We start from the raw sequence: 23,788 nt of genomic DNA, 5'->3' as shown, positions 1-23,788 counted from the left end.
GTTTTGTATAAGAGTTATATTGTAGCCTGCAGTCTTTTGTCACTTTCAATTGCAATTTCAGGGGCACTTCTAAAATATTTAAAATAATAATAAAATCTGAAAAAAATGGCTGTGCAAAATTTTGTCCTTTTTGGGGGGGTGCGCTCGGAGGAGGTCTCGTCCGGGGAGTAATTCAGTGTAGAACCGCCACTGTTCTGACCAACAGGGAAACACCAGTGTCATGGAAAGAAAGAATTATATCAGTTTATCCGTAAAGGAAATAAAGATAAATCAGACCAATTAGTGTGCTTAATGTGTACTATAAATAGTTTTACTTCAGTTACTGCAAAAAGATGAGAAACATTTTGCCCAAAATGATTAATTTTGATCAATTGATGTTGCATAAAACAAGGTTTCCTAATTGACAGAACAAAATGCAACAGTCAGGATAAACATATTTTTGGTCATCAGGTTTGGAGGAAATGCAAGATGCGTATCTTCACCGTGGCCCAGATGGACGACAACAGCATCCAGATGAAAAACGACCTGACAACGTTTCTGTATCATCTCCGTATTGACGCCATGGTGGAGGTTGTAGAAATGGTGAGATTTATTAAAATCACATTAATCAGTGAGTTATGTAAGAGATTATATTTGAGTTTGAAATAGCTGCCTGCTGCTTTGGTTACATAATTAGATGAAGCAGCTTTGCCTGTAGCTTGGCTGTTCATGTGGTGGTGGTGGGGGGGGGGGGGCTGAGGATTGACCGAATCGCTGTATATCCTGCAGGACGTGCAGCTACACTGCTCTGCCGTCAGGAAAACAGAAGTAGCTGGCGATTGATTAATAACATAGGAAGGACAAGAAGCTATACAAACCAATGAAAAACTATAGTACTGCACTCACAGAGCGCAAACATCCACCAACACTAGTTTCCAATTCCACAAATTTTTACCTTGAAAATTTTCAAGGTCAAAGTCCTGTTAGAAGTAGCTTTTCATAAGCTAACATATAATACAAAATATAGATCAAAAGGGCTTTTCAATGTTAATGTCAAATATCTGATAAATCTGCAATACAGATCAGATGGGGATCAAACTTAGTCTATTCATTGAGCGTGACAGTTTGCACCTCAATGTCACAAGTAAGAGTGATTGAGGTACTTTTGATTGAGAAGCAAAATGTACACTAAATGGGCTTTTTAATATTAAATTCAACAACATCCACAATCTGGATCAGATCCAGATCAGACTTTGTCAGGTGATAGTGAGTGCCAGTCTGCACTTCACTTTCAAATATGAGAGTGATTGGGGCATGTTTGCTTAAGACATAATGTAAAATATACATTAAATGGGGTTTTCAATGTTAAATTTAAATGGCCACAAAATCTCTAATCTGGATCAGATCAAGATCAAACTTTGTCACCTGATAAAGGATACCATCCTACATATCACCCTCAAATATGAAATAAATTTGGTCTTTTTTGACAGAGTTATGAATTTGTGAAAATTTGTTCAATGTTAAAGATAGGGATTTTTCAAATTTTCCTTGACTGTGACCTTTGACCTATGACCTTAAAAATTGAATCACATCTTGCCTATCAGGATATGGATCTTCAGTAAAAATGTCATAACGATATTTGAAAAATTAACAACGGCAAAAACATAACCTCCTCCATTTTTGTTAGTGGAGATAATAAATGGGAAATGTGCATGAGACAAGAGAGAACATAAGTAAAGAATCATTGTTTTTTTTTTTGTTTTGTTTATTTTTTGTCTCATTTTAGCAAGACAGCGACATCTCAGCCTACACCTATGAGAAGACTCTGGTAATGGAACAACGTTCACAGATGCTAAAACAGATCAAAATGACCAAGAGTGAGCGAGAGAGGGAGGTAAGATGGGGAGTTTGTGAGTCATATTTAAGTGGTTGTGTACTGTGCTCAATCTTCAACGTTCAAGTCAGTATGACACCTTCCCCTCTGAACAAAAAGTGCATCAGGTTAAATCAGAGCAACACATCATATTTAACTCCTGATGTTAAAGGACATGTTGCATCGAAATCATAACAATTTACATTTAGGCTGTTAGTGACCATCCGATGATGATCCACCTGGATTACTTTGTGCACTTCCGTGGCCGGTTTCAAAGTATACGGCATTTGCAACAAACAGCTACGGAGACGTCCGAAAACAAAGTACTCATGAGTATTCGTGTGTTTCCAACAGCGGTGATGTGACTATTAGAATTGTCACAGCGTGCGCTTCAATGTAGCTGCTAACATTAAGAACTGAGGCACAGACAGTTTACATAAGTGTGATGTTGTGTTACGTTGTTGTCCTTTCAGCTGCTCCTGGTATTGTTTGGGGTTGCCACAGCGGATACAGCCAGATCAGCATTGGTATTTGGCACAAGTTTTACACCAGATGCCCTTCCTGACACAACTCCAGTGTCACCTGGAGAAACACACACAGCCGCTGGTGTTCCGAAGAGGTCTCCCATCAAAGTACTAACCAGATGCTGCACTGCTTAGCTTCTGAGATCTGATGGGATCAGGCTGACACAGAGCTGACCGGCTGTGTGAAGTTGTGTTATGATGACTCATTTTTCAGTGAAAACTGTTCATTTTGATTCAGTCACAATTAAAGCAACAGCCCTGAGAAGGTTTAGTGCACCTGCATGGCCATTAGCCATAAACGCAGCCTGTTATAATCAAAACAAAACACTTATAAGTGTTGTATATAATTGTGAAAAAAATGTCATATATATATATATATATATATGTACACACACATATACAGTGGTGGGCACAGCTAACTAAAACATTAGCTTCGATAACAGATAATCAGCTAACTGAAAAGTTATCTTTTATAAAGCTAAACCGATAAACCACCCAAAAATTTATCAGAAGCTATAGCTACATCCTGGGTTCACCGAGGCCTTGGACCCCATCCTGACCAGGTCCGCATAATCACGGGTACACCGAAATCAAAAGTCTATAACTGTTTTATTATATGGTAAACAAGAAAATTGGGAGTTTGTCAAACATACTAAAACTGAAAAATCAATCTCAAGTTTCAACTCTTTATTATTACTGTCATACTGCACCAACAGGTCCAAAATACTTCATGAGAACAATCTCTAAAGCCCCTTTCACACCAGGGCTGCCTCGAGCTTCCTGTGGTGTCATGACGACGCAGGAATGTCTGCGTCAGGTGCGCGCTGCAGACAAACTGTGCACTCTGATTTATCTTCTACTTTATATTTGTTCTTGTGCTGAGCTGCAGGTCTGCGCTCTGAGTTCTGTTATAGTTTATCTTTCCTACTTTGCACGCGAGATGCACGTGCGCGCAAACGAACCATCTGTGAGTAAATGTCGAGATGTCTGGAGTTATACTTGATGTGGACAGGACTTATGTCCTTTCTTTAACACAGTGATGAGAGACTTTGCAGAGAGAGAGGAGCGCATGCAGCCTTTTTTTTTCTTTTAATTGTTCACATGTCCACGCAAGAACAAATCGTCCGTGAGTGGACTGGAGATGTCTGGACTTTTTACTGAATGTGGACATGTTCTGTCTCTGGCAATCAGTCTGTGAGCAGGACTTTTATGGACTGTATTTAAACACATTTGTGAGAGAAGACCGAGAAGCTGCTGCAGCAGCTGCAGCCAGTAGCGTTTTTTTTTTTCTGTGCTCTTAGTTTTTACTGCATTGTGTACATAGCGTCGTCATGACGATGCACGACAGCTCGAAACGGGCTCGTGTGAAAGGGGCTTAATAAGGAATAGTCTTTGTGAAATAATGCACAGGCATCATCTTGTCAACAAACTGACAGCCAAAGTAGGTGTTGTATCGCGTTATCTGATTGGTCGTTATCGATAGAAGGAGTCGCTCGATTGGCTAGCGCTACGCTGCACGCGAGGTGTACTCGGCTCCACCAGCAGTCAACTTGGCATGTGGTACAGCTGTTGGCAAAAGTTGGCAAAATCACATACCATACGAGGTCTGTTAGAAAACTATCCGACCTTTTTATTTTTTGCAAAAACTATATGGATTTGAATCATGTGCGCTTGCATTAGCCAAATTTGAACCTTCGTGCGCATTTGTGAGTTTTTTCACACCTGTCGGTTGCGTCATTCGCCTGTGAGCACGCTTTGAGTGAGCAGTGGTCCAGCCCTCGTCAGATTTTTATTGTGAGGAAAATGTCTGAATGATTTGGAGCTTTGCTGCATCAAATTTTTCCAGAAACTGTGAGAGACAGCCAGGTGGAAACCATTCGGAAGATTCAGACGGCTTTCAGGGACGATTCTATGGGGATCACACAGATTAAGGAGTGTTACAACCGGTTTAAAGACGGCGCACAATGGTGGAGGGCGCGCCACGCTCTGAGCGGCGATTGACAGGCTGAAACGACCAGATCATTTCCAAACTGAACGCTGTGCTGATCCAGGACGTCATCTGACTACTACAGAAATGGCAGAAGAGGTGCACATACCACTTTTTCAGCACATTCCACTGTTACAGGAGTTTTTGTCATGGAAAGAGGAGTGGAGGAATTCGCCACGGAGCCGCTAATGGCGCGGGACAAAAACACCTCCGTGTTGGTCTCACAGGACATGTTTTAACATGCTCAGCTCTTGCACCATTCGGAAGATTCAGACGGCTTTCGGTGGCTTTTCAGTCGTGTGACTATCCGAGAAATTGTGGACGAGCTGGACATGCCACAACGTGTCCTGTGAGGCTTCATCACGGCGTTGCTTTTTGTCCCGCGCCATTAGCGGCTCCATCCCGACGTGCAAATTCCTCCGCACATCTTTTCATGACAAAAACTCCCATAACAGTGGAATGTGCTGAAAAAGTGGTATGTCCACCTCTTCTGCCATTTCTGTAGTAGTCAGACGACGTCCCGGATCAACACAGCGTTCAGTTTGGAAATAATCTGGTCGTTTCAGCCTGTCGATCGCCACTCCGAGTGCGACGCGCCCTCTGCCATTGTGTGCCATCTTTAAAGTGGTTGTAACACTCCTTAATCTGTGTGATCCCCATAGAATCGTCCCTGAAAGCCGTCTGAATCTTCCGAATGGTTTCCACCTGGCTGTCTCTCACAGTTTCTGGAAAAATTTGATGCAGCAAAGCTCCAAATCGTTCAGACATTTTCCTCACAATAAAAATCCGACGAGGGGGCTGGACCAGTGCTCACTCAAAGCCTGCCCACAGGCAAATGACGCAACCGACAGGTGTGAAAAAACTCACACATGCGCACGAAGGTTCAAGCTTGGCTGATGCAAGTGCACATGATTCAAATCCATATAGTTTTTGCAAAAAATAAAAAGGTCGGATAGTTTTCTAACAGACCTCGTATAATAACTTTTAGTATTGTCTCCGGTACACTTGCAACAACGTGTGTCTTTGTGCGCCCTGCCCACTGCTGGAAGCTCCTGTTCACTACATATTTTGCAGCAGTGAAGCAGTTGAGAGGAGCTAATCTCAACTCCACACACACACACACAAAACAAACAAAAAAACAACACATTAATGTAATGTGACGTGTGTTGGTATTTACATATAAATGTGCTTTTATAAAATATGCCATTTTAGGCATATGTAAAAAAAAAAAAAAAAAAAAAGCCATTTACAAAAGCCAAAAGTTGTGATTTTTCAACCGCCTGATATAACCGGGGTCAAAATGCATAGAACACTACCATCTACTGGTGCCCAGACGCTCAGACCCTTACCCATAATCATTTGCGTACTAATTTTTGTTTGTTTGTTTGTTTTTCGCACAGCTTAGAGTTGCTGCTGTTTAAACAACAGAATCGACAACGACAATTGTAAATGAATGAATGTTATACAACCAAAATGTACATTTTTATTTCTTTAGCTGCTGCAACAACTCTCAGTCGTGCAGAGGATTATGGGTTATCTCAATACTTAGGGTGAATATTGCCATGAACGCTACTGGCCAGTAGATGGCAGTAGACACCATGAAAACTTGCCAAAACAAATATTCCAAATTATCCGTGTGCTACATTTAATCTGCGTAGAGAAGCAACCTAAGCTTCTTCTGGCAATTTTACCTAAAATAAACACAATAACGTCTATAAACCCAGAGAATATATTCTCACGAGAGTTTTAGGCACAATATTCAAAGAGTTTAATGCTGTTGTCCATGTGGAGCCTGATCAGAGCATTTCAAATGCATTTCTCCTGTTGTGACTGTACTGAGATTGCCCATAATGCACCTGGACACAGCATGTCTGCACTAAAACCTTCAAAATTAGTGCAATACTTTAAAACAAAAACATATAGCTGATCTTTTCACATTATAAAACTTCAGAAGTGACATTAATTTAAATAACTTGTCCAAAATTAGTTTTGTTAAAATCTTAACCATAAGCTAAAACTGTATCCCTCTGGATGACTTGGTTGATATTGCCGGTGAGTTAGTATGGTATCAAGAGAAATTATCTTGTCACCAGCTCTTCTCTGACTGGAGAGGATAGAGTGGTTTCTCCTGAATCCAGTTCTTCTCTGTTTACAGAGAACAGGGCTGTTTATCTGCTACAAAACATTTAACAGATAACTGATAAAATTATTGATATTAGACTTAACAAATGTTTTAACTGAGTAGGGGAGAAACTACAGAGGATCTTCAGACAGCACAAAATCCCAGTTTACTTTAAACCGGTTAACACCTTGAGACAGAAATTAGTTCACCCTAAGGACATGATCCCTAGTTACAAACAGTGCAATGTAGTGTATTCTATTAGATGTCAGGAAAACTGTAACGAACACTACATAGGTGAAATGCAACCTTTACACAAAAGGCTATACCAGCACCGCAGAGAGGGCACCAGTGGACAGCAGTCTGCAGTTCACCTCCACCTCAAAGACACTAACCACACGTTTGAGGACAAGGAAGTTAAAATATTAGCCAGAGAGAAGAAATGGTTTGAGAGAGGGGTCAAGGAGGCATTCTTTGTGAAATGTTTGAAACCCAGCCTTAACCGGGGAGGGGGTCTGAGACACACTTTATCCCCTGTTTACAATGGGGTACTCAGGTCAAAGGAGTTTCAGTCTTTTGTTCATGGTAATGAGTCATTCACGTCATCAAGGGAGCCATCAGAAAGGCATCCATCCCATCATTAGAGGGACAGCTGTCCTGCCACTAGGTGTGCTAACTACAGCACAATAGTTGCTAATTAGAGCTATTGTTTAGTCACTAGCCTATAGCAGTCTGCCTCTCAGTAGGAGGGGTCTGGTTAGGTTTAAAACTCCAGCTCTTGTTGGCTTCTGTTTTATTCTTCTCTACAAGAGTCAGACAGAAGTCAGACTTCCAGAGCAAGAATTTTAGCTGAGGAAGCTTCTGCGATTTGAAGCGAAACGTCCTCACGTCAAGCAACCCAGTCCAGTCGAAGATTCAAGCTTCTCTATTATGGATACCACCTGGACAACTGAGAGCCTACACAGAAACGTTTTAAATGATTAAGATTTATTCACTTCACCTACAAAAACATGTTAGTGATCTAAAAATTATGGGACCAAAATTTATCGGAAGATAATTGGTCCGATGATATTTTGCATATATATATATATATATATATATATATATATATAGATAGATATATATATATATATATATAGATATATATATATATATATATATATATATATATATACACACAGTGAGGAAAATAAGTATTTCAACACCCTGCGATTTTGCAAGTTCTCCCACTTAGAAATCATGGAGGGGTCTGAAATTTTCATCTTAGGTGCATGTCCACTGTGAGAGACATAATCTAAAAAAAAAAAAAAAAAAAAACGAAAATCACAATGTATGATTTTTTTTTTTATAATTTATTTGTATGTTACTGCTGCAAATAAGTATTTCAACACCTGTGAAAATCAATGTTAATATTTGAACAGTAGCCTTTGTTTGCAATTACAAAGGTCAAATGTTTCCTGCAGTTTTTCACCAGGTTTGCACACACTGCAGCAGGGATTTTGGTCCATTCCTCCATACAGATCTTCTCTAGATCTTTCAGGTTTGGAGTTTCAGCTCCCTCCAAAGATTTTCTTTTGAGTTCAGGTCTGGAGACTGGCCAGGCCACTCCAGGACCTTGAAATGCTTCTTATGGAGCCCCTCCTTAGTTGCCCTGGCTGTGTGTTTGGGGTTATTGTCATGCTGGAAGACCCAGCCATGACCCATCTTCAATGCTCTTACTGAGGGAAGGAGGTTGTTTGGCAAAATCTCGCAATACATGACCCCCTCCATCCTCCCTTCAATACGGTGCAGTCGTCCTGTCCCCTTTGCAGAAGAGCACCCCCAGAGTATGATGTTTCCACCCCCATGCTTCACGGTTGGGATGGTTTTCTTGGGGTTGTTCTCATCCTCTAAACATGGTAAGTGGAGTTAATTCCAAAAAGCTCTATTCTGGTCTCATCTGACCACATGACCTTCTCCCATGCCTCCTCTGGATCATCTAGATGGTCACTGGTGAACTTCAAATGGGCCTGGACATGTGCTGGCTTGAGCAGGGGGACCTTGCTGCCCTACAGGATTTTAAACCATGACAGCATCATATGTTACTAATGTAATCTTTGTGACTGTGGTCCCAGCTCTCTTCAGGTCATTGACCAGGTCCTCCTGTGTAGTTCTGAGCTTTCTCAGAATCATCCTTACCCCACAAAGTGAGATCTTGCATGGATTCCCACACCGAAGGAGACTGACGTCATCTTGTGTTTCTTCCACTTTCTAATAAATAATCATAACAGTTGTTGTCTTCTACCAAGCTGCTTACCTGTTGTCCTGTAGTCCATCCCAGCCTTGTACAGGTCTACAGTTTTGTCCCTGGTGTCCTTAGACAGCTCTTTGGTCTTGGCTATGGTGGACAGGTTGGAGTGTGATTGATTGTGTGAACAGGTGTCTTTTATACAGGTAACAAGTTCAAACAGGTGCAATTAATACAGGAAAAGGGTGCAGAATAAGAGGTCTTCTTAAAGAAAAATTAACAGGTTTGTGAGAGTCAGAATTCTTGCTGGTTGGTAGGGGGTCAAATATTTATTTGCAGCATTAACATACAAATAAATTATTTAAAAAAAAATCATACATTGTGATTTCCGTATTTTTTTTTTTTTTTTAGATTATGTCTCTCACAGTGGACATGCACCAAGGTGAAAATTTCAGACCCCTCCATGATTTCTAAGTGGGAGAACTTGCAAAATCACAGGGTGTTCAAATACTTATTTTCCTCACTATATATTTCTCTGTCATCATGTTGACTGTGAAAAACAATGTCACGAAGACATTCCACGTCCATGTACAAAGCAGCAATAAACAGTTGACATTTGGGTTAAAACAGCTTGCAGCAGCTGTTAAAACAGCACAACAGCCGTTTTAACCTGAATGTCAGCTCATTTGTTGTCCTTGTGCATGACGTGAAATGTCACAGATCACATTTGTATGTTTACAAAGCTGCAGTTAACAGCTGAGTTCCACGTTAAAACAGCATGCTACGCATACACGTCCAAACTCCCACAGACTCTCTCAAAGTAAAATAAAAATTTTACTGTCATTGAAATCTGCATTGACATGAACATAAAGCAAAGGATGAAAAAATGAACACTCAGCTATAGTTGTAAAGATTTCCAAATAATAATTCCACAACATCAAAGAAGCTCTCACAGACGCATCGTGAGTACGTGATCACCAGCCAGTTGATTAAAGGTCCACTAGTCCTCACACAGATAGACAACCACAGAACATTTTCAAGTTCCACTAGTCCTCAGGTACACATGGCTGGCCAGAGAAAGTCCAGGTCCACTTGCCCTCAGGTTCTGATTGCGCACGCATAATGTCAGATCACACCTCTGCCTTCAGCTCAACTTCTGTCACAATGTTAGAGAGTCCATTATCTCCTGAAAATAGCATCTTCTGAGTTTTTCCAGTATGAGACGAACATCTGCGTGTCCAGGAAATTTGAAAGGGCCCCTTCACACATAGTGCGAATTTAGTCGAATTGCGCATGAAGTGCACATGAAGCAGGAATCGTATGCAATACATGTAAAATCATAGCTGCCTCTATCGCCTCATACACCTGTTGCTACAACTATTTGCACACACCAGCAGCTGAAAGACAGAGTGTGGGCTGTGAGAGCCCATCAAACCCTCTCGCGGCAGGTGTTGACCAAATTCCAGGCGACACGCATGAACATCTAACACCGCTGACATGGCACTGAGAAAATTTGTGGCCATTCACACTGTTAACACAACAACAGTCAGCAGATGATCACTGTCGTGCTGAATGTGAATTTTGTCTACATGCCCCATGAGTGTGGCACTTATCATGTCCACATCTGCCGCCAGCAGAGCTGTTCTACCGTGAGTTGCCCTGAGTTGTACTTATTCATACTATCTGTGAAGGGGCCCTAAAATGGTGTGGTAGAGACAGTCCATACCAATCATGTCCATAGCAGCACTAAACAGCATCCTGTGACACAAACAGCTCGTCACCACAATTAGGGTCCAACATCTGACAGACTCTGGTGAAGTGTGTCGTCTCCTTTGTAAATCCAAGCCATCACTTTCAAAGAAACCCCCCGGAGCTTCGTTATTGGACATAACCGCAGTCATTTTGCTCTGTCTGTCAGTCATCTGAATGTTTCTGTTTTGCTAATATGTATGTCACACACCAAGAATTGCCAAGTGAGATGTTTTCCGGAAATGCACTTGTTAGCTCAGGGAGAGCAATAAAAACATCAGACACCACTAATTATGAGCACATGTGCATTGAGAGACTTACAGTCATGAATACTTTGATGCTGTGTTGCTAACTGGGATGTTAAAAAAATGCGACGTGATTGAAGTACAGCTACAGTATTAACTGCTGGGATTTTGTGTTTGTCAGTAAAGTATCCAATTACTCCATCATTACTTGCATTGGTGCATTGGTCATGGATTGTTTTCCATTCCTGCACTGGAATATAAACGCAACACTTTTGGTTTTGCTCCCATTTTGTATGAGATGAACTCAAAGATCTAAAACTTTTCCCACATACACAATATCACCATTTCCCTCAAATATTGTTCACAAACCAGTCTAAATCTGTGACAGTGAGCACTTCTCCTTTGCTGAGATAGTCCATCCCACCTCACAGGTGTGCCATACCAAGATGCTGATTAGACACCATGATTAGTGCACAGGTGTGCCTTAGACTGTCCACAATAAAAGGCCACTCTGAAAGGTGCAGTTTTGTTTTATTGGGGGGGGATACCAGTCAGTATCTGGTGTGACCACCATTTGCCTCATGCAGTGCAACACATCTCCTTCGCATAGAGTTGATCAGGTTGTCAATTGTGGCCTGTGGAATGTTGGTCCACTCCTCTTCAATGGCTGTGCGAAGTTGCTGGATATTGGCAGGAACTGGTACATGCTGTCGTATACGCCGGTCCAGAGCATCCCAAACAGGCTCAATGGGTGACATGTCCGGTGAGTATGCCGGCCATGCAAGAACTGGGACATTTTCAGATTCCAAGAATTGTGTAGAGATCCTTGCAACATGGGGCCGTGCATTATCCTGCTGCAACATGAGGTGATGTTCTTGGATGTATGGCACAACAATGGGCCTCAGGATCTCGTCACGGTATCTCCGTGCATTCAAAATGCCATGAATAAAATGCACCTGTGTTCTTCGTCCATAACAGACGCCTGCCCAAACCATAACCCCACCGCCACCATGGGCCACTCGAACCACAACACTGACATCAGAAAACCGCTCACCCACACGACGCCACACACGCTGTCTGCCATCTGCCCTGAACAGTGTGAACCGGGATTCATCCGTGACGAGAACACCTCTCCAACGTGCCAAACACCAGCGAATGTAAGCATTTGCCCACTCAAGTCGGTTACGACGACGAACTGGAGTCAGGTCGAGACCCCGATGAGGACGACGAGCATGCAGATGAGCTTCCCTGAGAGGGTTTCTGACAGTTTGTGCAGAAATTCTTTGGTTATGCAAACCGATTGTTTCAGCAGCTGTCCGAGTGGCTGGTCTCAGACGATCTTGGAGGTGAACATACTGGATGTGGAGGTCCTGGGCTGGTGTGGTTACACGTGGTCTGCGGTTGTGAGGCTGGTTGGATGTACTGCCAAATTCTCTGAAACGCCTTTGGAGACGGCTTATGGTAGAGAAATGAACATTCAATACACGAGCAACAGCTCTGGTTGACATTCCTGCTGTCAGCATGCCAATTGCACGCTCCCTCAAATCTTGCGACATCTGTGGCATTGTGCTGTGTGATAAAACTGCACCTTTCAGAGTGGCCTTTTATTGTGGGCAGTCTAAGGCACACCTGTGCACTAATCATGGTGTCTAATCAGCATCTTGATATGGGACACCTGTGAGGTGGGATGGATTATCTCAGCAAAGGAGAAGTGCTCACTATCACAGATTTAGACTGGTTTGTGAACAATGTTTGAGGGAAATGGTGATATTGTGTATGTGGAAAAAGTTTTAGATCTTTGAGTTCATCTCATACAAAATGGGAGCAAAACCAAAAGTGTTGCGTTTATATTTTTGTTGAGTGTATAACACCTAGATAGATCACTGCATAAGTAAGGCAAGGTCCACATGCTATAGGTAGCTTCACATATCATGAAAACGTAGAGGAGTCATTCAATGGAGTGAAACGTATGGAATGGAAATTAATGTATGAACATGAATATTTGTTATTAGAGAAGAGCAGTCTATCCGACAGTGTGTGTGTGTGTGTGTGTCACATTCCCTTTCAACGTTACAACTGTAAATTAAAAAGTTGTGAAATTTGGTAAACATACTAGAGACAGTCTTGTTGTCCTTTTCACTATGTTTCATATCTACACTTCCTTTGCTCTAGGAAAAAAAATGGGTCAAATTTGGAGGTTTGTTTACATATACGACTTTTGAATCCTATGCCTGATTTTCATAAGTCAGGTAACGCTGGATTTCTTGGGTCAGTTTGAGTTCAGTACACAATGCCATCGTGCCAGATTTTCTGTCATATTGAATTACATGGAAAAGTCTAAAATATTTTCACAGGCTACGTTTGTACAGTGTTCATGAAAATCGACACAGCTGACCTTCAAACCAAGCTTCTCAATTACTTTTGATGTGTCACAGTGAACCTGAAATCGGAGCCAAATCTGCCAAATAAGAGATGAAGTCATATCTTAGCGATGCTTTGATGTATCAAAACTAAACTTGATGCAAAGGCTCAGGACCACATTGCAAGGAAACAGAAGCAATGGTGTCATTTTACCACTAGAGGACACTGTTTGGCCAAATCATCAATGCATGCAACTATTTTCATGTGTTACTGCTTCAGCTTGTTTCTGTGAATACCTTTTTCTGAAATCCATTATAAAGATCAAACAATGACAAACTGTGTACAAATGTAACAAACACTGTATAATCTTATGTTTCTTATACGTATGTTTTATTAAATGTTGGCATGAGTCAAAATGTAATACATATATGTCATGGACATGAACGAGCAAAGCTCTTCAGCATCTCACCATGTCATTTGGGTCCTTCAGACTTTTTTCAGTAAATGCTTGTGGGGAGCATTACAGGACGTCTGACACTGTCCTACAAGCAACATCTGGAGGAAGTGAGTGCCAAAGTAACAGCAAGAGTCTCACTCATCCATCGCCTTGCTGGCATGACCTGGGGGGGGCTCTGCCAGGGTACTACGTATCTCCACACAAGATCTTGTATTCTTTGTAGCCAAGTACTATGCTCCAATCTGGAGCAGAAGCCCACATGTTAAGAAGGTCGATACGGCCATTAACAATGCCCTCCGGACCATAACTGGCTGCCTGAAACGCACCATGTGTTCTACCTGCCAGTCCTAGCAGGAATGGTGCCAGCCGGCCTATGGCGAGAGGCTGCTACCCTCGTCCTGGCAGGAAAAGCCCAGGAACACGATTGGCACCGCCTCCATGACACCACAACCATGGCAACACCTCCAAGCAGACTCAAGTCCCGCCACCCATACAACCATGGTGCACAAGAGATGCTTACTTCCATCTCAGAGGATTTGACAACCAAAGCCTGGCTGGCGGCGGCATGGAAGCAGGTGTGGGAGTCGGCAGGACATACACGTCTACACCATTATGTCCCGGATCCTGAAGATGGCGTCGAAGGAGAAGACCTACCTGGCTGGCAATGGAACCTCCTGAACCGCCTAAACACAGGGGTCGGCTGCTTCAAAGCATCCATGAAGAAGTGGGGCCTAACAGACAGGGGGCCTGAGCATTCTGCCAACCACATTATCACCGCCTGACTCCTGCACAGACCACCTTCAGAGGAGGGCCTTTTCTGAGTGGGACCTGAGATGAGGGCATGGCTACACAACACAATGCTGGACATATGATGACGATACACGAAAGAAGATGAAGGGAGCATTACCATGGCTAAAACCCTTCAACCTCGGGGGATTGAGGCCCCCAGACACCCCCCCCCCCCAACTATAGCCATCTTAACCCCCTGCCACTTTGAGCATTTTTCTTTATTTGCTTCTCACATAAAGTCCTCACCATCTCATTTAGGTCCTTCAGACTTTATTTTCAGTAAATGCTTCTGGGGAGCATTAGCATGGCTAAAAAAGAAACTTCATGCAATTTACAGACTAAATAGTCACTGACTAACGTCATGAGCTCCTCTATTCATGTGACATCTCCTCTATCTCTTTTCATAAACATACCAACGCAAAACCAACATAATGAAAAAGAGGTTAATATTTTCTGCTGTAGCTCCAGGAAGTGTTCAACATTTGACATTTCCTCTTTCACTGTGGACTCAAAATTTAGCACTTCCTGCTTGGGACCCCCTGTACCATGTGCAAGCTCGCACTGCTTGCTCGTCACTTCACTCATATGATATGTATGGAATGTTGGTGATATGATACATTTTTTTATAACACTGACTCATTGGTCAATTTTTCAAGCAGATAGATGTTGTTTATAGTTCATAAACTGTAATCAGCAACACTTACTGTGATTATGATGCATTTTAGTAAGTGCTGTTTTGACAGTACTTAAGTCAAATTTGTCTTCTTTTTTGTGGTTTCTTGACTTCTCTCTGACAGTCATCTGAATATCTTTGGGTTGTGGAAAAAAGAAGACATTTGAGGATGGCGTCATTGGCTTCTCAACTATTTGACAAATTATCGACAGATTAATAGATAGTGAGAAAATTTGTTAGTTTTATCTCTAACCTGCTGCTTTCCATAAACAAAAACAAAACAAACAAACCCCAAGCCTTCCGTCATTTTTTCCCTCCCTTCTTCTGTGTCTTGACAGATTCAGAGCATCACTGATTCGTCCCGCGGGTCGATCCGCCGCAAGAACCCGGCTGCTGTTACCACCCAGCTGAGCGTGACGGAGGACCAGCCAGCAGGCAGCAAGGAGGAGAAGCCTGAGGAGGAGGTAGGACCTGCTCCTCTGCACAAACATACTGACCTCTGTTTCTGCTTGCACCGCAGACGGATACGATCTAACAGTATTACCATCGCAAGGACACAAGGCCACACCTTCTTTTGCTTTCAGCTACAAATCGATGCATCAGCCAGTTATCTGTTATTTCTCACATATCAGTGGTTACTTTTGGGAAAATAAAATTCTGGACTGCAGTGAGTTCATTTATTCTTATAAACATTCAAAATGAAAAACTTTATCAAGAAATACAATAAAAATATGGTATAATGTAAGAATCCTGGTAGTATACAGAAGACCCCAGGGGAGTTTGTTTTTATCCCCCGCTGGCTGAAGGCCTGAAGGGGGATTATGTTGTGGCGATATCTGTCCATTTGTCCTGTCCGTCCCAAAAAGACTATAAGCGTTCTGAAATCAACTTCTCACACACTTTTAGGAGGAATTTTGTGAAAGTTGGTACAAGTCTTTGTTATAGGTTGGTAATATGCTTTTTGTAATATTGTACACGATTGACACATTTTGGCAGAGCTATGGCCGTCGATCAACAAACCAAGACACTGTCAATTTCATGAGTTGGTGTCTGCATTCCGAAATCTACGATCACATAGAATGTAGCAAAGCAGCATTTGCCAGCGGGGGATACTGTGCTCTCAGAGCACTCTTGTTGTAAAAGGTACAAATGATGAATCCATAAAGTATTGAATGTGGAAGAGAAGTTTTAAGAAAAATTAAAAAAATAATAATTTCTCTTTTACACTTAAAACAACCGTGCAGAAACATGACATTTCTAAGAGGTTTGTCTGTTTATCCTACATGAGCTCAGTTGTTCATTCAGCTGCTCCCGGTATTGTTTGGGGTTGCCACAGCGGATACACCCCGATTTGCATTGGTAATTGGCACAAGTTTTACGCACTTCCTGACGCAACTCCAGTTTTACCTGGAGAAACACACACAGCCGCTGGTGTCCCAAAGAGGTCTCCCATCCAAGTACTAACCAGATCCTGCTGTGCTTAGACTCCGAGATCTGACGGGATCAGGCTGTCACAGAGCAGACCGGCGGCATCCTACATCAGCTCAATGTTTAAGAAATATTTTTGGCTACAAATATCTCATTTCAGTGTTTGTTTTTTAACGCTAATTTCAAAACAAATAACACAGATCCATGCACAGTACTGTGCATATGATTTAGGTACCCTATAATTTAATAATGTTTTTTAATCATGTTTTTTTAATCTGTGTCAATAGAATATCAAATTTGTATGAACGGTTGATTTTGTCTTAATGTGAATCGTGTGTTTCATTTTAGCTTTACAGAATTCTAAGCTGATACTGTTGAGGTTTTTTTTTTGTGTTGCATGGTCTGCTGGTGCAGTTTGATCACTTATGTTACTATCTAAAGTGTTGATGGGCAAGTTTTTATAAAATGATCGTCCAAATGCTTTATGAGTACACTGATGTGTAAAGGACAAAGCTTCAATATGAAAAGTCAGTCGGACTCTGTGGAGACTTTTAAAGCCAGGCTGAAGACACACTTGTTTTCCTTGTTTTATCATTAGTATTTTACATGATTGTGTGTCTTCTTTTATTTCTTTTTTATTTGTTTTATTCCTTTTATTTATTTATGTTTTAAATTTTTTATTGTGTTTTGACCTTAATTCATTTTATGTTGCTTTTTAATTATGTTTGTGAAGCGCCTTGAGGTGACTAGTCGTGATTTGGCGCTATATAAATTAATAAATTTGGATTTGAAAAATTTTCTTCCCTTTCATACATTCTACAACACCACCATTGTGGTTTCCTGCCTTAATTTCACCAATAAACTACTGGATTCTAGGGGTGTGATGATACTCGCAGCTCAGGAGATGAGACAACACACGATATTTGGTTCACAAGATGAGACACTGTTTTTTAAAAAAAACGTCAAGGATGAAATATATGACTGGAAAAAAATAGTTTTATTTGACTGAAAACCAGTATGCAAAACAATGCAGGTGCATTATGGAATGCCTTAACTAAATCATCTTTCTATGATGCCAGAATACACCCCACCCCCACCCCAACTCATGAATGTTCCATAAACTGACCGTTTGTGAGGAATGACAGTGGAAACAGCCATGGGACAGCATTTCACCTCAATAAGAAATATTGTCAAGTTTTAATACTGCGAGATACTGTGGTATGAGATCACATCACACCCCTACTGGATTCCACACCCACATTAAGAAGTCAGCGTGGCAGGCTCTCTAATCACCTGCTGCATGGCCTGCTGTAAGTTCTTAGTGTGACCTCACCTCAAAAGCTCAGTCTGCGTTTCCAGATACTTTGGTGGTGTTTTCTCCAGTAGGGTGAAGGCTGTCTGGCATCAAAAATTCACACCGACCACAGAAAGAGAGACAGTTATCCACAAAACTAAATCCCTGTTGTCCACAAGACTTTGCCAGTCACCTATTTAGCAATGTTAGTCTGTTGTAGACCTCATCATTCCCCCAAGATGGGACCAGAGACAATTAGTCGATACCGACACATCTTTGCAGGGAGGTCAAAAGTCCTCATTATGTCCATCTTTGTGACCTTAAACTGTCGCATCCTAACATCCTTGGTGCTGACATGGATAACAGTGTTATAGTAACAATGTTACTATAACTGGTGTCATGTTCCTGAGTCAGCTGTTGGACCTTACCTGATGCCAGCACTCTTGAGAAGCTGTGTCAGATGGTCTAGTGCCAGGTAAACATTTAACATTGGGTGGTGACTACAGTGTAACTTTGTGGGTAATACATTCCCCTCTCACTAATGAACAGAGTTTCAACCTGTGGAAAGAGTACAGGACACCGCTAAACCAACAGGGCTACCAAGAGTGCTCGCAAGGGTTTAAAAAATGGTTTGCATTTGGTAATTGGGACTGCAGACTGGTGGGCAACACAGCCACAAGTCAGGTATGTGTTCTTCTGCCTGACCACAATGCAAAAGCCATCATTTGCCCTCTGGAGTGCCCGTAATGTCCGAATCCACTAACATAAGCCACTCAAACTTACGGGCATGGTTTTCTAACAGAGCCACTCTGTCGGCCAACATCACGCAGTTAACACAAATGTTTGTGTAGGAGTTCAGTCTAACCGAAATAACAGACAAGGTTAGCACAGGCTAATGCTAAGAGGCTCAGCTAACCACTCCTGAAATGTACGAAACAAACAGGTAACTAGCATTACATAGCTAGCTCACTGTATGTTAAAGTAATTATTAAAAATAATAAAAAAGGTAATAAGATAAGGTAATTAAAATAGAAGATGGAAAAACTGCAACATTTTGTTAAATGTCTGAGAATGTTGCATCACAGGAAGTGACATCATAGCAGCCACAGAGTGATAAACCTGGCTGAGGGCATTCATGGTGATCTTATTCTTGGTGTAATTAGAAGGAAAAAACCTGAGACTGACTGATTACTCAGTTAATTATTTTGGGGAACCACACCAGTAAGCGCTTTAAACATAATTAGCACAATTTGAAATGAATTCTCTCTGTAAGTTTTTTGTTTGTTGGTTTGTTTTTTGATAAACGTGTCAGCTAAATTAATATAATGCATGTAAGGACTGTTAGTGTCCACTTCAGCATTGCTGCCGTCTCTAATATGCTAAAAAGAAGTCCATGGAAGAGTTTCTCAGGATCAGTTTGACATTTTATAACTTTTGTACCTTTAAAGCTACAGTGTGGATGATTTTGGCACATTTATTGGTAAAAATGGAATACAACATTCGTAACCATTTGTTCATTAGTGTATAATTCTGTAACAGTGAACTGATATGATTTCAAAAGCTGAGAATGAGCCCCTTTTATCAACATGGGAGTGTGCCCCCTCATGGAGACCGCCATGTTGATAGAGTAGCCCAAAAGGGAGTCGGGACATACAACCCCAATTCCAATGAAGTTGGGACATTGTGTAAAATGGAAATAAAAACGGAATACAATGATTTGCAAATCCTCTTCAACCTATATTCAATTGAATACACCGCAAAGACAAGATATTTAATGTTCAAACTGATAAACTTTATTGTTTTTGTGCAAATATTTGCTTATTTTGACATGGATGCCTGCAGCACATTTCAAAAAAGCTGCAACAGTGGTACGTTTACCACTGTGTTACATCACCTTTCCTTCTAAAAACACTCAGTAAGCGTTTGGGAACTGAGGACATGTATTGTTGAAGCTTTGTAGGCGGAATTCTTTCCCATTCTTGCTTGATGTATGACTTCAGTTGTTCAAAAGTCCGGGGTCTCCGTTGTCGTATTTTGCGCTTCATAATGCGTCACACATTTTCAGTGGGCGACAGGTCTGGACTGCAGGCAGACCAGTCTAGTACCCGCACTCTTTTACTATGAAGCCACACTGCAGAATGTGGCTTGGCATTGTCTTGCTGAAATAAGCAGAGATGTCCCTGAAAACGACGTTGCTTGGATGGCAGCATGTGTTGCTCCAAAACCTGGATGTACCTTTCAGCATTCATGGTGCCATCACAGATGTCTAAGTTGCCCATGCCATGGGCACTAACATACCCCCATACCATCACAGATGCTGGCTTTTGAATTTTGCACTGGTAACAGTCTGGATGGTCTTTTCCCTCTTGGACAAGACGTCCATGATTTCCAAAAATAATTTGAAACGTGGACTCATCAGACCACAGCACATTTTTCCACTTTGCCTCTGTCCATTGCAAATGAGCTCGGGCCCAGAGAAGGTGGCGGCGTTTCTGGATGTTGTTGATGTTTGGCTTTTGCTTTGCATGGTAGAGTTTTAACTTGCACTTATAGATGTAGCGACGAACTATTTTAACTGACAATTGTTTTCTGAAGTGTTCCTGAGCCCACGCGGTAAGATCCTTTACACAATGATGTCGGTTTTTAATGCAGTGTCGCCAGAGGGATCGAAGGTCACGGGCATTCAATGTTGGTTTTTGGCCTTGTCACTTACATGTACAAAGTTCTCCAGATTCTCTGAATTTTCTGATGATATTATGGACTGTAGATTATGGAATCCCTAAATTCCTTGCAATTGTACATTGAGGAACATTGTTCTTAAACTGTTGGACTATTTTTTTGTGTAGTTGTTCACAAAGTGGTGATCCTCACCCCATCTTTGCTTGTGAACGGCTGAGACTTTTGGGGATGCTCCTTTTATACCCAGTCATGAGTGTCGTCAGTTCCCAAACACTTATTGAGTGTTGTTAGAAGGAAAGGTGATGTAACACAGTGGTAAACATCGCCCAGCTTTTCCCAGCTTTTTTGAAACATGTTGTAGACATCCATTTCAAAATGAGCAAATATTTGTACAAAAACAATAAAGTTTATCAGTTTGAACATTAAATATCTTGTCTTTGTGGTGTATTCAATTGAATATAGGTTGAAGAGGATTTGCAAATCATTGTATTCTATTTTTATTTACATTTTACACAATGTCCCAACTTCACTAGAATTGGGGTTGTACTTACACTGGCTTTTGCCTTCTACAGCTCGGCCAGAAGACTGTGGAAGACAGAAGAGGAATCAGTGGTTGCTCGACAAAACACGGTTTATTTCTTGCTAGTGCAGGCTAACAAGTTTCAGAACGTTTGTTTTTCTGAAACAGAGTATCATAGCACCTATTGCTTATCCCATAAGAAGCCAAAGGAGCATGAATCCTCCTCACCAAAGAAGCAAAAACGTAAAGGAAAACAGAATTGGGGTCAGCGACTTCATAATGCAGTCTGCAAGTTCAGCACTTGGTGGCACTAAATCCTACACACTGTAGCTTTAGGTCAGTGGTGTCCAAAGTATTCCAGAAAGGGCCGAGAGGGTACAGGTCTTCTTTGCAGCCACTGACTCCAGCAGGTGATTTCACTGATTAATATCACTTTGAGCAGGTGGGATGAGTTCATCAGTGAAATCACCTGCTGGAGTCAGTGGCTGGAAAGAAAACCTGTACCCTCTCAGCCCTTTCTGGAATACTTTGGACACCACTGCTTTAGGTGATAAACCTCTGTGTTCATGCTGTAATTACACGTTTCTTTCTCTGTCTCAAACACCGTGGCTCTCTGTGACGTTACCTACATTCCTACATCTCCACTTGTACTGTGACACGACCTCTCACTGCACGTGACTCCACCCGGCCTCGTATCACATCCATGCCTTTTTCCTCTACTCTCATAGTCAAAGTCGGCCTCTTCCCCTGTCTCCACCCCCGCCCAGGTCCAGCTTATTCAAGACAGCACCACTGCGCCAAGCCCCGCCACCCCGGCCACCCTACTGACCCCCACGGATAGCATTCAGAGCCCCGGGGAGCAGGTCCAGAGGACCTGGACTGAGAAGTGTGATGGGCAATCGGCCAAACCGCCCGGTGCCGCAACACCGGAGGGCATCAAAGACATCTTCAACATGAAGCCGTGAGTGCCCGCTAAAAATGTCCCTCAGATGCCCCCCCCCCCCCCCCCCCCGCGCCCCAAAAAAAGCCTCAGGAGGCCAAACTCTGGCGTGTCTTTAAAAATGTGTTTCTCTTCTTGCCTTGCTGCAGTGAGTGGGAGAACCTGTGAGTACTAAAGCCACCGTAAACTTCATTCACACCTCACGTGGTTCAGATCTGTAGCATGAACACCAGGATGGTTAATTAATGCCGGGAATGTGCGTGTGTCATATTTACAGTTTTCTGTACTGCAGAATGTTGACAGTGAAATGATTATAAATGCCACGTAAACAGAGTACTATAATTTTACAGCGGTGAGTACTAACGATTAGTCGTCTGCACGCCGCGAGTGAGTCAGCCTGACCTCCTTTCCTGTCGCCGTATCTTTGCTTAGGAACCAGTCCAATGTGCGGCGTATGCACACAGCACTCCGGCTGAATGAAGTCATCATGAAAAAGTCCTCAGAGGCCAAGCTAGTCCTCCTCAACATGCCCGGGCCTCCCAAGAACCGGACAGGTGACGAGAACTGTATCCTTCACCCCCACGGAAGTCTTTTCCACCAGAGACGCGGTCTAACGTTAGCAGCCGTGACAGCTGCTTTTCACAGCGCGGGCAATAAACTGTCGAGATCAGTGCTTGTGCCATCAGTGTGAACGGAAATATTGCAACACCGACACGTCTGTATTGTGAAAATCAAATTCAATCTGTTGTCAGTTACAGATTCATTTATGAAATATGATGTTTTGAAGCGCTTCTGTATCACAGACGCTAAAGACTCACCACCTTCTGTGTTTGTCTGACTTTATCGCACACAAGCAGAGACATAAAGGCAGGCGGGCTAGAATAAAGCGGGATTCTTTTACTGGCGGTGATGACGAGGTCACAGGAAGTCAGAATCTGAAAGGTAACTGAATCACAATTCTTATAAGAAGAGTTTTAAGCCTGGAATGAAGCCAGCCAACTACAAAATGAATCATTACCAAAACACATTTGACAGATCAGACAAAGAGATATTTAAAAAAAAAAAAGCAAAGATATAGGAATGTGTATAATTATTTTAAAGAGTGAAGGAGTTATTCTTCCCATAAGCCACTGCAAAGGGCAAATAAACAGCTTCTGACAGAATGACATTTTACCACTTCTTTTTGAAATTAACACTTATGCTTGGTATAGCGTTCATATTGTGAATAACAGTGGCATAAATATTGCGGAATGTGTGCTTGTGTGTAAATATAGTGTTAATACAGTGCTGTGTTGTTGCTGATCACAATTACCGCTTGAGTGTTTGTCAGTATCGCACCAAAGTGTGACGTCACATATCTGTAACAGCGGTTCTGCAAGCTCTTTTCCAAATGGCCATTTTGTGCTTTGGAGACTAATCTGAGTGCTATGTGTGGACATCTTCCATCATTGCGGCCACTGGTGATGGATTAAACAATTCAGGTCAGTTATTCATACATATTTGTCTTATTAATCATCAGTATGGCGACAGAATATTAACTTAGACGACACTGCTATTCACCAAATTTCTAAGCACTGTTTGGACACCAGTGTTTTTTTTTTACTACCCAAAAGTTGCAGGCCAACAGCATTCACAGACTGTCCTGCATGTACCATTTCACATGAATGTCAGAGCAGTACTTCCCATTAATCCGAGGGGCCACTAATCCTAATCCTAGTATTGAGAAGTGCATGTTAAAGTTTTTACATTCATGGTAGGCTATATGTTGCACTAAAGTAGGTTAAGTAATTAGCAGTTCAACAGATTTATAGACAACAGTACAATTAAAGGTGATTAGTGGTGATTATATAACAGCTGAGTGGATCCTTGTCATTTGATTGTTGCTTTGTATGTCACGTGACATGGATTATTCGTCCCATTTCTGTTGCATTGCATTTAGAGTGT

The 23,788-nt window shown here is 41.9% G+C and overlaps 1 protein-coding gene across 1 annotated transcript in view; it reads left to right on the top strand.

The window, feature by feature from the left end:
- Positions 1-23,788, top strand: part of slc12a5a (solute carrier family 12 member 5a) — a 445,395-nt gene that overhangs the window by 418,630 nt on the left and 2,977 nt on the right. Inside the window, 6 exon segments of the mRNA XM_034166020.1 lie at positions 451-582; positions 1,766-1,873; positions 15,322-15,447; positions 21,633-21,865; positions 21,994-22,008; positions 22,277-22,410. Coding sequence (XP_034021911.1) covers positions 451-582; positions 1,766-1,873; positions 15,322-15,447; positions 21,633-21,865; positions 21,994-22,008; positions 22,277-22,410 — 748 coding nt within the window.

Source organism: Thalassophryne amazonica, chromosome 3 (assembly GCF_902500255.1).
Source record: "Thalassophryne amazonica chromosome 3, fThaAma1.1, whole genome shotgun sequence".
NCBI lineage: Eukaryota > Metazoa > Chordata > Actinopteri > Batrachoidiformes > Batrachoididae > Thalassophryne > Thalassophryne amazonica.
Note: the sequence above shows the minus strand (reverse complement) of the source record. Positions and strands in the feature narration are given on the sequence as shown.